The sequence below is a fragment of the Chionomys nivalis genome, chromosome 1 (assembly GCF_950005125.1).
Source record: "Chionomys nivalis chromosome 1, mChiNiv1.1, whole genome shotgun sequence".
NCBI classification, from domain to species: domain Eukaryota; kingdom Metazoa; phylum Chordata; class Mammalia; order Rodentia; family Cricetidae; genus Chionomys; species Chionomys nivalis.
The window spans coordinates 91346446-91359702 of record NC_080086.1 but is presented as its reverse complement, the minus strand read 5'-3'; the positions used below and the strand labels follow the sequence as shown (position 1 = coordinate 91359702).

Genomic DNA, 13257 nt, shown 5'->3' with positions numbered 1-13257 from the left:
GCCTCATCCCAGCTCACCGCTTCCCTAGGGCAAACTGGGTGTCTAGGAGCTGTGACTATCTTCTCAAAGTTACCTCCACGGAGATCCTCACCCCTTTGCACCCCAGTTTCCTTATCCCAGCTTCTGTGATATGTTTAGGGTTTATTTTTGTATTGTTTATAAATAATGGTCATTGGAGAAATTTAGTATTTTGATGAGGTAACACACAACTGCAATCCTAGCACTTTGAAATGAGAAGGAGGTCACGTGTTCAAAGGCAGCCTGGAATACAAAAAAAAAAAAAAAAAAAAAAGATCTGGGGATGTGGGTCAGTGGTGGAACACTTGGAAAACACATACAACACCCTGAGTTCGATCCCGTGAACCATTTATTTTGATAATTGCAAAACAATGTAGACAAGAAGTCCCCCATAATCCTCGCATCCAAAGGTAACATCTTGCCGATATTTGGGTCATTCCCCTCTCATACGTGTTGTTCAACAGCAGGATGTGTCCGTGTAGGGAGGGTCACATGGGCGTAACCGTGCGGCCTGCTTTTCCCATCAATGCCACCGTGGGAACATTTCGCCTTCTCATGATAAATTTCGGAAAGCACACTTCTTAGTAGCCAGTATTCCCTCAGGACTGTAGCCTCGGGGGCCACTGTCATTTTGACATTTGCCTTCATTCTGAGAGGGCTTTCCTTGTACATCTCTAAGCTAAATCAGGTGAGCTCACACAGCAAGCAAGCCCCCTTGCTGCTCTGAGGAGTCGTGGGTTCCTCCTCCCAGTTTCCGTAGCCCCCCGTTCTTCCTCCAGGGGATGCCTGGCTCTAACAGCAGGTATCGGAGCAGGGTAGAGAACACATAACCCCCCGCCCTTCCTCCATGGGATGCCTGGCTCTAACAGCAGGTATCGGCGCAGGGTAGAGAACACATAACCCCCCGTTCTTCCTCCAGGGGATGCCTGGCTCTAACAGCAGGTATCGGAGCAGGGTGGAGGACACGCAGTGGTCCTCATTTGCCACCTGACGACGTTCTGCAGAGCGAACCTTTTGCCACCTCCTTAGGAATTCTCAGTCAGTAGCCACACATGAAAGCCCTGGGCACCTGCTGGACTGAGACTGAGTGGATACAGTCGGTGCTCAGCCCCTACCCTGGATAAGTGGGTAGCATTTGGGTTACAGTGTGTTATTGACAGTCTGAGGGCTAAGGTGTCCCCACACCAGAGTACAGAATGCAGTAGTGGCCCCGAGATAGGCAGCAGCAGTAGAGATGCCTATCACGGCCTTGTCTTGGAGTCCTAAAGGCCAGGAGCTCATCAGAGGCCAAACCTGTCGATACTCTGTCCAGAGATCCCTTGCTGGGAAGGAGGCAGAGATCCCAGCGTTAGTGAGACTGGGTACAGGCTATCTCTCTCTCTCTGCCCGTGAGCCCATTAGAAAAAGCTCAGGTCTCAAGGTATTGCTGAGATAACAGGTTACAGGCAAAGTTCTGGGAAAGTCTATGCTCACCATTCTCCTCTACTTTCCACAGGCTCCCGGCATCTCCAAAGCCGACAATCAGTCCCAGGGACTCACGACCAGCATTCGATGGGGTCAGACACCCATCAATCAGTCCACACCCTGGGACACTGATGAGCCGCCCTCCAAACAGATGAGGGAGAGCGACAATCCAGGTGCGTGTGCATCAGCTGACAGAGACACCCACTTGCTGGGTGCTCTCTTCTTCTCCAGAGATCCCGATCCATGAGTCTGCAGAAGTCCAGATGTCAGGCTTGGGATGTGTGAGACCCCTAAGTTTCTCAAGTCACCCTTCCAGGGAGATTTGGCCTTGCCCGAGGTTACATGAGCACTAGGTTGCTCTGGCCCCGGGACTGGCGTTTCCTACTTCCACAGCATCGTGGTCCTGCTGCTGACATCTCTGACCCACGGCTCCTGCAGTCCCTTCTCCCACCACCCACCCTGCTTTGGTACAGATACCTAAAGATACCTCCCAGTCCTGTGTCTTCTGCTATAAACACCCCAAACCCATCCATCACTCCACCCTAAAGCTCATGAATTCCAGACCCTTCACTTTCCTGACAAGTGCTCACTCTGGATCCCTCCAAAGGGCAAAGGCACAAGCCAGGGCTAAGGACAAATCACTGCTCACCAACGCTCTTCCTTCAGCCTCCCCCTTGGGCATTACAGCCCCAGAACATTGCTCTTCAGCCCGTAGATATCACCTACTGTCCCAGTGGTGGAACTCAAGTTTGTCTCAAGGCCATCTCTTCATAATTGGGCTTGGACAGCTGGGTTTGGGGACACAAGCAGATCCCGCCACTCTCTCCTGAATGGGGCCACTGTGATCTCAAGTGCTGTTTGGAGAGGGGGGTGTTGTTTTTTTTTTCTGTGCTCTGTTCCTAGTTCCCCCAGAATTGTGTCCTTCATAGCCCGTCCAAGTCACTGATTTAAAACACAGTGGTCAGGGCTTACTGTAAGTGACTAGAGGCCTCTCTGTAGGTCCCCAGCCTCTTTCAGGCATTCATCTCATCAAAAAAAAAAAAAATCATATTCTTGGCATAGCATCTCAGGACTATGTGTGGCCTTGTCGGCCAGACTCTGACATTTTAATGCATAATCCCAAGTTCCCTGGCTAATCCTGGGGAGCACTGAGTTCGGGGTGCCAGGCTTTGGTCTTGAGACATCCAGCCATGCTGGCTCGTGTTGATAGCACCTCCTCTGTTTAGCTTGGACATGGTCCCCCCTCAGCAGCCTATTCTAGAATCTAGCCAGCAATACATTGCCAATGCTTCTTGGCTTGCAGCCTCCCTCCCTCCTGACACGAATCATAAATATTTCTCGCACATTATCGTGTGCCTTGTTCTGTGTGTGATCAGGGCTTGCAGCAATTCTACACATGGGTATTATTGGGCCTCCGGAAGATGAGGAAGCTGTCACTAATCTGCAACCCCGAATCCCAGAATCGGGACTCAGAACTGGTTCCTTCTGGCTCCTCCTCCTCCTCCTCTTCCTCCTCCTCCTCCTCACCCAACGCCCCCTGATGGATAGAATGTTGCTGTGACATCTGGGCTCCTGCACCCCCTACTCATCTTATGTCTGAGAGGGAATTCCCAGCCCTTCTAGCCTCCAGGGCTCCCAGTGTTCTGCCTCAGTCTCCCCGTTCTCAGGCTACCCTCGAAGCCCAGAGTAATCATGATAACCAAGGTTGAATCTAGACAGTGAAGGCTCAAACCAAGACCCATTACATCGAGGTGACCAGACTAAAATTCCTGTTGCTGTATCTTCCAGCTTCACAAGCCGTTCTGGGTCACCTCAATATCTGTGAAACCCCAGGTAGACCCAGGCCTTGCTCTGCCTGACCTGGGCAGCACTGGCCTTTCACCTTGTATCTTATCCTCAGAGGTGTGCCTGGCCTTCCCTCTTCCCCCAAAATCACCTTAAAAGTCGATCTGGGTTGGCCCCGGTCCAGCAACAAGGCCTAGAGTCCCCTCAGATCTCTTTCAGGATTTCCTAAGCTCCATCCACCTCTTTCTAGATGCCTGGAAAACACCTTGCCATCTTCAGGATCCACTGCGCTCACCTGAAAACCCGGCAAACACCGTTTGCTGCCAGCCTTCTCTTTGCCTCCCGTCCACCGCAGTTCTCCAGCAAAGGAGCACATACGAGACATACAACATACAACACATACAAGACATACATGTAACATCTACCGCACACCTGACATGCTGTTGGTTTTGCAAACATGCGTTCCACCTTCAGTTCTCAGTCCAGATTAACAGACATAAAGAATTAGGCTTGGAGAACCAAAGCAGCTTGCCAGGGCTCTTAGCTCATAGGTAGGAGAGCTGAACGGAACATCGGTCTCTTAGACAGTCTGCGAGTATTTTCTCTATGCTTTGTTGTGTCTCATTCCTCCCAAACAGATTTGTCTTTTTTTTTTTTTTTGACACAAAGTCTCACTATGTAGCCTTGATTGGCCTGGAATTCACTAAGTAAAACAGGCTAACCTCAAATCATGGAGATCCGCTTGCCTCTGCCTCCCTCCAGAGTGCTGGGATTAATGGTGTGTGCCCCTAAGCCCGGCTTTTTCACATTCTTAAACTTCTGCGTGCTCAGACACAAATGTCTTAGCCACTGTTATTGCTCCAGGTCCCAGCCCAAGGCCTGGGACAGGTGATGTTTGATGATTGAATATATAACTGATAGAATAACAGTTTTTCCATCTCCCTTACAGGCACCGGGCCATGGGTGACCACGGTGGCCGCCGGGAACCAGCCTTCCCTGATTGCACACTCCTATGGAGTGGCCCAGCCTCCCACCTTCAGCCCGGCTGTGAACGTCCAGGCCCCGGTCATCGGGGTGACTCCCTCACTGCCTCCCCACGTGGGGCCCCAAATCCCACTGATGCCGGGCCACTACTCACTTCCACAGCCGCCCGCCCAACCACTGAGCAGTGTGGTGGTGAACATGCCTGCCCAGGCCCTGTATGCCAGCCCTCAGCCCCTGGCGGTATCCACTTTGCCTGGAGGAGTGGGGCAGGTAGCCCGCCCAGGACCCACTGCTGTGGGCAACGGCCACATGGCAGGGCCCCTGCTGCCTCCACCTCCGCCGGCCCAGCCATCCGCTGCTCTCCCCAATAGTGCTCCTGCCACCAATGGGCCCCCCACAACAGACTCGGCCCATGGGCTACAAATGCTACGGACAATTGGAGTGGGGAAGTATGAGTTCACCGACCCAGGGCACCCTAAAGGTAAGTCCTGTCACACACCCCACTGTGTTACTGGTCTGTACCTCCCTGCCTGGTCGCTCCAACACAGTGAGGACAGAAGTGTGTTGATGGTAGCTCTTTCACTGGCTTCATCTAACCAGAAGCTTTGACAGAAACTCCCTGTTTAGGCAGGTGAATTCAGGCAGAAAGCCATCGTGGAGTTGACACAAGCAGCAGCAGGATTCACAGAGCAAGAAGGAACAAAAAAGGGAAGAAGAAGGAAGAGGGAATTTGAAAGTCCAGAGCCCAAGGCATGCTCACCCCAGGCCAGACCAAGGCTAGACTGAGCAAGAGCTACCCACTCCGCTTCAGGGTCACTAGAATAGTCCATGGGGTGTTTTACCACTTTCCATCTACAAAGACATTCAAAACACTATCTACCTATGCCGGGCAGGACAAGCCTGCTCCACCAACTAAGCTGTTAAAAAGAGTGGAACCAGGACCCAGGCACACTCCTACATCCTGAGCCACTTAATGTTTTGGTTTTGAAAGACTGAAGAGGTCTGTGTTGAGTCACTGGGAAGAATAGCACTGGGCTGGCCTTCAGGGGGACCCTGGATCCCAGTCCCCAGTCCCAGGGGAGTCCTTGCAAAGAGCTCAGATGTAGTTCTTTAGGAACAGAAGCTGGGGAAGGAAGTACACCCCAACGTGGTTCTCAGCCCAAGCCGCAGCCGCAGCGTCAGGGCCCAGGACATTAGAAGTACGTTCTAGTCCCAGTGTCTTGAGTGACAGCAGGGCCAGGGCCAGAGGGGGAGGCTTTGAGAGTGCCTGTCTTAGATATGGCTTTCCTTGATGCAGGGACATTGTCAGACAGCTCGGGTCCTGGTCCTGCAATGTGCAGAGGGAAAGTTATGAAGCCTCCGATGGCGAGGCAGCTCTAGGGACAGGAGGAGGCAGGAAGACCTCTGTCCTAGCCTGCTGGAGTACCCATGTCTCCTTCAAAGGGGCCAGTAGGTGGTGCTAGATAGTGTATACAACTACCCATAGCCTTTCCTCAGAACCCCTGACCGTCCATTTCAGAGGTCCCTGCGTCTTAGCATGGCAACGCTGCCCTTAGTCACTCTCTGCCCGCTGTTCTCCAGATGTTTGTCGCTGGTCCTTCTGAGCCATTCTCCAGTCTTTCTGAGCAACCCCAACCACAAAGCCGGTGCCTAGCTCCCGGTGGGGTTTCATTCCGAACCTGTCTGAGCTCCAACTGCCTTTGTTTGGAAAATCAGTGCTGGTTTTAAATGACAAAATTATAGAAAATTACATCCGAAATCTGGTAAACCCTTGCTTTGTTTAAAATTTATTTTTTTTATATATAGAGAGAGACTAAATTGATTTCTTCTTTGAACTGTTTTGGTTTAGCAACTCCTTTCTTTAAGAGAGAGAGAGAGAGCATGCCAAAAGAACAAAAGCACGCACACGCACATGCACACACATGCACGTGGGCACACACACACAAATTCACTCCCACTACATGAGCCACCAACTCTGACACAGAGGCTGTGGGGTCCCACTGTCTAAGGCTCTCCCAAAGCTAGAAGCACTAGGCAGCTTTAGGTGCCCACAAGGAGAGGTCTGCTAGGGCGATGAATGGTCTCGCTGGTTTTGCAAGTTCTGGACATCTATCTAGAGAAAAGCGGTTCTGTCCAGGAGGGAACCGGCTTAGCTGACCTTAGCGTCCCCTAGACTAAGACCGGACACTGAGCCGGAATCCTCTCTGAACATTGCTAGAAGCAGGCTGTCCGGGACACCCTCACCCTTGAGATGGGGTGACACAGGTTGGTAGGCTGCACTACTGAGCCTACTACTACATCATCGAGCCATGCAGAGCTGCTCTCGGGACAACTGCAGAAGGCCAAAGAGTATGGCCTGACCTCTATGGCCCCAAGCCTTACAGGGCCGTGCGGCCCCATGCTGTTTGCTATAACAACCCCCATAGGGTAGACTGAGTCTGGGTGAGAGGCAGGAAGCAAGACCCAGAAAGTATATCCCACTCTATCTTCTGGGGAGCCTTTGGGGTCTTCCAGCTCTGATCAGTGACCGTGGGGGACCTGTCCAGCAACCCTGCTTTCTATTGGTATCCGCCAGATCAACTCTTTGCCCAGAGATTACATTAATTCACGTCTGTTTATGGCCCTTGCCAGCTGGCAGATCCCCCTTGTATTTGTGAAGGAAGACAAGGGGCTGGATGCATACGAAAATACAACGCTCGAGCCTGGGTTTTTTATTTCTTAGGTAAATTCTCCTTTCATTTCTAATCTTAAAAGCCTTTCTTGCTAAAGCTATAATTTATCTGTCAGATCTAATGTCAAACAGCTACATTTAGGGGAAAAAAAAATAAGGAACCCAAATTTTGAAACCGAATCTTTGCAACTTGCCATGGGAGAGTCACAATCCTGCCAGCACCACGTGGGTTTGGATTTGGGTCACTTTTAATTTTGCCCCTAGGGATTTTGCATCCCTGAAACTCAATTGATTTCACACTCCTAAATGACAGACAGCTGGCTCCAGGCGGGAACAGGAGGCCCAACATGATGCTATCAACACAAATCAGAACTCCATTTAAAAAAAAAAAAAGTCGGGGGAGAGAAGAAAAAGAATTTTCTTTTCCTCCTAGTGTCTGTTTGAAACCTTGCCCGGCATTATAATAAGATCCACCATGCACGATCTAGCTCATTACAGTCCTATGATTTTTGCCTTACTCTTGTTTGATGAGACAACCTGGCCTCTCGTGGGGTGGAGCAATTATGCAGAGAGAGCCCCTCCACGAAGAACAGGTCTCGCCAGCCAGAGGGATGGGCCACTGGTATTTTTAGACTTCATTAGTGCCCTGATTTAAAATTTCACATTTTGTTTCTTGTAATTATCTTCCGATCGACTGAACGAAATTTTCAGTCGAGGCTCTATTAGTCCGCCTTCCCAAAAAGGGCTTTGGGACTTTAATTTCAAACTTAACCAATTGAAAAAGAAAGGTGGTGTGCAAAATGCCTTTTGATTTGCTGTAGGTCAAGCGATTGTCTCTCATCTGTGACTGGAGAAGCCAGCATGCCTGCGGTTTGCTTTAATGAGTGTTATTTAAATGCATTGAGCACATATAGATTTTCTTAAGAAACTTACAAGATAAATCTTTCTTTCTCTAAGAACAATTTGAGGGTGGGAGCAAGCTGTGGAATTTTTTTTTTTAGATTATATATTGAAAGGTAATTAAAAATAGATTTCATGTGTGCAAAGTGATAAGGGAGGAAAACGGAATTAGTTCCATCTGAATCTTTATAAAAGGCCTGGTGTGTTTGTCTTGTCATTAGATGGGTACAGACCCCTGGCCTGATCCTCTGGGAGAAGTACAGCCAAACTCAGGCCTATGCAGAAACCCATGGTCTAATGACCCTGTTCCTAGAGATCTCTGGGAGGTCACAGGCAAGGTCCAGGCGGGGGGTGGGGGTCATGGTGATTTCTTTTGGCTTTCATCAGGCTTTCATCAGGGATTGTTGGTGGCTTAGATCAAGACTGGGTGCCTCTAAAATCCCTAGACCCTGGGCCCAGAAAAGAGCTGTCTGGGGAGAAAAGAGCTAAGGGAACCTGCTTCATTTCTTCCAGAGGAGGGACATGTCTGTTATGGTATAGACACTGTCACACGCATGATGTAGGAGTCATGATGAGCCATCTACAGAGTTTGGCTTCTCTGCCCAGGACCAAAGAGCTACATGATGCATAAATTGTTCCACCCATTTCTGTGGGTACAGTTTCTCTCCTCCCTAACCATAGACCTTTACCCCAAGGAGCTCTGTCCATCCTTGCAACTGCATCTCACGTGTAGTTTAGCTGCTCCAACTCTATCAGCAGCAAAGACAGTAGCTTAGGATATGCTGAGGTGTGTGGAATAGCTCTGTAACCAGAGCGAGCCTCCTGGCCTCTCTGAGCCTCCTCTGCCTGCTCTTAGAAATGGTGTCTGAGCGTAGTGGTTCTTCCCTGTCATCTCAGCACTCAGGGTAACTAGGGCAGGAGGATTGCCATGAGTTTAAGGCCAAACTGAGCTACACTGTGAGTTCCATCCAGCTCAGCCTGGGCTACAGAGTGAGTCCCTGCCTCATAAAATCAAACATTAATGTATATAAGGTGTGTGTGTTTATATGTGTGTGTATATATATATACATACATAAATATATATAATACATAAAATAAGAATGTGTAGTAATAGGAGCAGCAGGCTGTGGCCCGGCTCCAGGCTAGCTTTACCGGAAATAATTACATAGAAACTGTATTCATTTAAACACTGCCTGGCCCTTTAGCTCTAGCCTCTTACTGGCTAACTCTCACATCTTGATTAACCCATTTCTATTAATGTGTGTAGCACCACGAGGTGTTGGCTTACCAGGAAGATTCTAAGCTACGTCCATCTTGGGCTGGAGCTCATGGCGTCTGCCTGATACTTTCTTCCAGCATTCTGTTCAGTCTACTCCGCCTATCTAAATTCTGCCCTATCAAAAGGCCAAGACAGTTTCTTTATTAACCAATGAAAGTAACACATAGACAGAAGACCCACCTACATCAAGAATGCTTATACTACCCTCCTAGAGTCCAGTGGAGGGCCAAATGTGACCATCCCTCACTCCTCGCCTGCTCACTGCCACTGAAGTCTAGCCAAGCACCCTGTCCAGGGAGTTTAGCAGCTGGGTTAGCCCATCTGGGGATCACAAGGCCACAGCCCTGTGGTCAAGCCACTTTCTGCGAGATGACATGAGTTGCTTTCTGGCAGAGGGATGAGAGACTGTTCTCCCAGACATGGGGCTAAGGCATAGCTCATCCCTCCTTGCTCTGCACATGGAGACACCGTTCTCTCTGAAACCTCATAAATCCCCTGGAAGGAGCTGAAATGTGAGACAAAGCTGTTTGCCCACACAGTGCCCATGCGACAAGAACCCTCACACAGGCCAGCCGTCCCTGTGGCAGGATCTCAGAAATGTCACCCTGAGTCCATCCAGGGTTCAAACTCAGAGCCACCACTTGTCCTTTACTGACCCAAAATATGTCCTTTGAGCACAGGTCTTTTCAAAGTGCGAGCTTTGTCCTGCCACACCCCTTCCGACTGTCTCTGAAGGCCCCAGTTGCTCTGGTGTCTGATGGTCCATCCCCCCCCCCCCGCCCCCATGTGGCCCCTCCCTCAGTGCCCGACACTCACCTCCCTTGCCCTTCATCCTTTGTCATTCAGTGCACAGCTGCCTTGGAGCCACCCTACCTCCTGAGGGCTCTTTGTTTTGTTGTTGTTGTTGTTGTTGTTTGCAAAAGTAATCAGTAATCTCAGGCATCCACAAATACAAAAATCTCTCAGAAAGTCATTCTGCAGTCCCCTACCCCTATCCCACACTAAGCATCTATCCATTGAGACTTCTTCCTAGAGCCAAGTACCTCCATATAATACCTGCCCCAGAGCAAAGTGGGGTCTGAAATTCTGCCCCAATTTCCTCATCTTTAACAATGGCAGAGCTGCTTCTTGTGTTGCTGTGAAGAGTGACTCGTTTTACATGCAGCCCTTGGCACAGCCCCGGTGTAACCACCATAAAAGTGTATGTGATCTCTCTTTCCATCATCAGTACCAGGACCACCTTCCGCATCCACGGCCTTTTAGGAGTCCGGGTTAATTCAATGAATCAAAGAGCAGTTTGCCTTCCAGAGTCTTAGGAGAGCATGTTAACATCGTGATGTCTGAAGGCCTGGTTCCCAGGGGTCCCTTTTGAATGGCAGAAAATTGCTTTCTCCCATTGTAACATTTTACAATCCTCTACCATCACCATAACAACCAGAAGGAACCAGCCTGTTGCTGGCACCTTCCTCTGAAGTCTAAGGACTGTTCATCTTGGGGTGGGGGGGGATCCTCCTGCGTACTCTCAGTGGGGGGTCAGTGACCTTCATCTTGATGTCAGGGAGCTGAAGACATGCAGGCAGGATTAGGTACCTTCCATGGATACTAGCGTCATCTGATTCTTATAGATCAACTGACCAAGGCAGGGTGATTGATCAGCCATATGTATGACTGACAGCAACGGCAGTGGTCAGGAGCCCAGGTCGGCTGCTTGGGGAGACTTCCGGATCCCTCTACACACTAACCCAGCAAATGTGGACTGGTAACTGGGACTCCACCTCAGTTTTCAATTCTGTAGCCCAGACCAGCTTTAAGAATCAGGTAACAGGAAGTCAAACCACCGAGGCCTGGTACATTTGTGGGCTCACAACAATGGTACCTTCTCTGGCTACTATAAATCTTAAAGAATCTTGAGGAAGGAAGGTGATTGGTTGCCACTGCTTTTGACTCAAGTGCCAATCTCACTGCCCCCACATCTGGCCCACACACCCTCTCCCACACAGGTGTGACTCAGCCTGTGGAACCTGCAGTTTTATCCACACCCACAAGGTCGCTTCTATTCACTAGAACAGACCCTGCCTGGCCCAACGTGACACCCTCCTTCCCTTCGCAGGGCTCTGTCCTTGGGGCTTTGTTCTTCATTAATCGGGCTTAATGGTTTGGTTAAGACCTCATTTGGCTGCCAGAGAGCCAGGCAAGCAGCATATTGCAGTCAAGGCAGCAAGACCACCCAGAGCCAGGGTCATCCTCAGCTGGATACCCACCTGTTCAACGGGGCCGGGCAGGTTGAGAACTCTGGAAAAAACATTCTTTCAGTGACTAATATATGCCTAGGATCCTCAGAGTCAGAGCCTGCCCTGCCCACCTGCAGGACATGGCTAGAGGAGTCCAAATGTTCCTAAGAATGAGAGGGAACAACAGAGGAAATATTTCCAGGCTTTTACACAATACTGACCCACCGTGCAGAGACCAGCTGCCCTGACCCAAGTAAGCCCGGTCGTCGCTCAGGAGCAGCAAGCTAAAACAGACAGCAGAATGACTAGCTACACACTAGATCAGTGACTCCGAGGCTGCAGGACAGCTGAAGTCATGTCACCTCCCCCCCCCCCCCCGATGTCCCCCTGGTGCTTACCGAGCAACTCGTGTGTTCTGAAACACCAACTCTGCAGAGTCTATATGTTGGCTTGTGTCATAAGCCAAACTGAAGGCATAGTCAGCTTGCTAGCGGTGCACCCCACACAGTCTCTGCTTTTTATCAGGCAAGCAGCCCTGGGTGATTCGAAGTGTTCAGACGTGGAGACAGGCCTTTAGGAAGGGGTCGGCTGTAGGGGAGGCTGCACTCGACTGTGGGGAAATTTTAAAAGGTGGTGGCATTAAGAACTGTGGCGGCTGAGAAGTGAAAGGGCACTAGAGAGGAGACCTTAAGGGCAGTCGAGATGAGAGCAAGAGGCAAGGGGCAGGCAGCTGGGAGAAGTTTGATGGAAGTGCCAGACAGAGAAATAACGTTCAAAGATTTGTCTGTCACAGAGTCACACACACACGCACGCACACACGCTCTTCTGGTCCACAAAGAAAGCCATCCTGACTTGAGGCTGGGTTGCTTAGTGATTTTCAGGATGTCTATTTCTTGGGCTTCAAGCACTCAGAGCTACTCTGAGTATGCACAGGCTACTTACCGGCTAGCCATCCTACCTCAGTCAGATGGTGTTTGGCATGTTAAAAAAAAAAAACAACAAACCAAACAAACAAACAAAAACCTGTAACCTGTGGTCTTAGCTTAGCTAAATGTTCATCCATCTCCAGTCCTTCACAGTCTTAGAAGGTGAAAGTCTCTTTGAATACCGTAGACTTTGACCAAGCTGTGAGACCCCTGGCCACCATTAATCCCTGAAGGGGAAATCAGAAACACCCCCAAATTCTAAAAGTTCACTGTGCACCTTTCTCTCTCCTGGTGTGACAGAAGTCTAATAACAAAGTTCTGGTGCCCAGCCATTACCTGAACGGGCGTCCTCTGTTGATGTCACTAGTAAAGGCATGAAGACTCGGGCTGTTTCCAGAATTTTCCTCTCCAGAGGCAGGGGTCAGTTCTGCGCGTGGTGTTTAGATGGAACTTGCTGCTGCATGAGGGGGAGGGGCCGGACGGATGGGGCACCACATCCTGCAGCAGGACTGCAGAAATATGGCAGAAAACCAGTTCAATGGAAAGCTATTTGGTTGAAATTACATTCCACTCAGGAGCACACTCGCGATTCTAGAAATGTAGAAGGTAAAAATAATACAAGTGTAGTATTTCCGTAACACAAAACAGTGTGTAAATGGCTTAAAGAAAAAAAGATGGTCAAAAGGTGGCCATCTATTGAAATGGTTGTCATTGCCTGTTTTTTTATTGAACTTCTTTCAAAGGAAAAAGAAAGTATTTTGTGTGCATGCCTGTGTGTGTGTGTGAGACACCTGCCTCCGAGAGAAGCTCAAGAGTCTGGGTGGCTCACTGAGCAACTTTCCTGTCCTGGTCTCCCAGCAGCCTGGTAGACAACCAACCGGGCACAGCCCCACACCCGTGAACTGCCTACTGTGGCTCCTCCTCTTTTTCGAATGACTTCCAGGGCCTCAGATGCAGTAAGGCCAGAGCACCTCTGTTTCTCACCAGCTTCCACAGGGT

The 13257-nt window shown here is 49.9% G+C and overlaps 1 protein-coding gene across 2 annotated transcripts in view; it reads left to right on the top strand.

Annotated features, from left to right (window-relative positions):
• Positions 1-13257, top strand: part of Klhl29 (kelch like family member 29) — a 309064-nt gene that overhangs the window by 245262 nt on the left and 50545 nt on the right. For both annotated transcript variants that reach the window (XM_057767023.1, XM_057767015.1), the window contains 2 exons: positions 1514-1655; positions 4217-4732. In XM_057767023.1, the coding sequence (XP_057623006.1) occupies positions 1514-1655; positions 4217-4732 (658 nt within the window). The remainder of the gene's footprint in view (positions 1-1513; positions 1656-4216; positions 4733-13257) is intronic.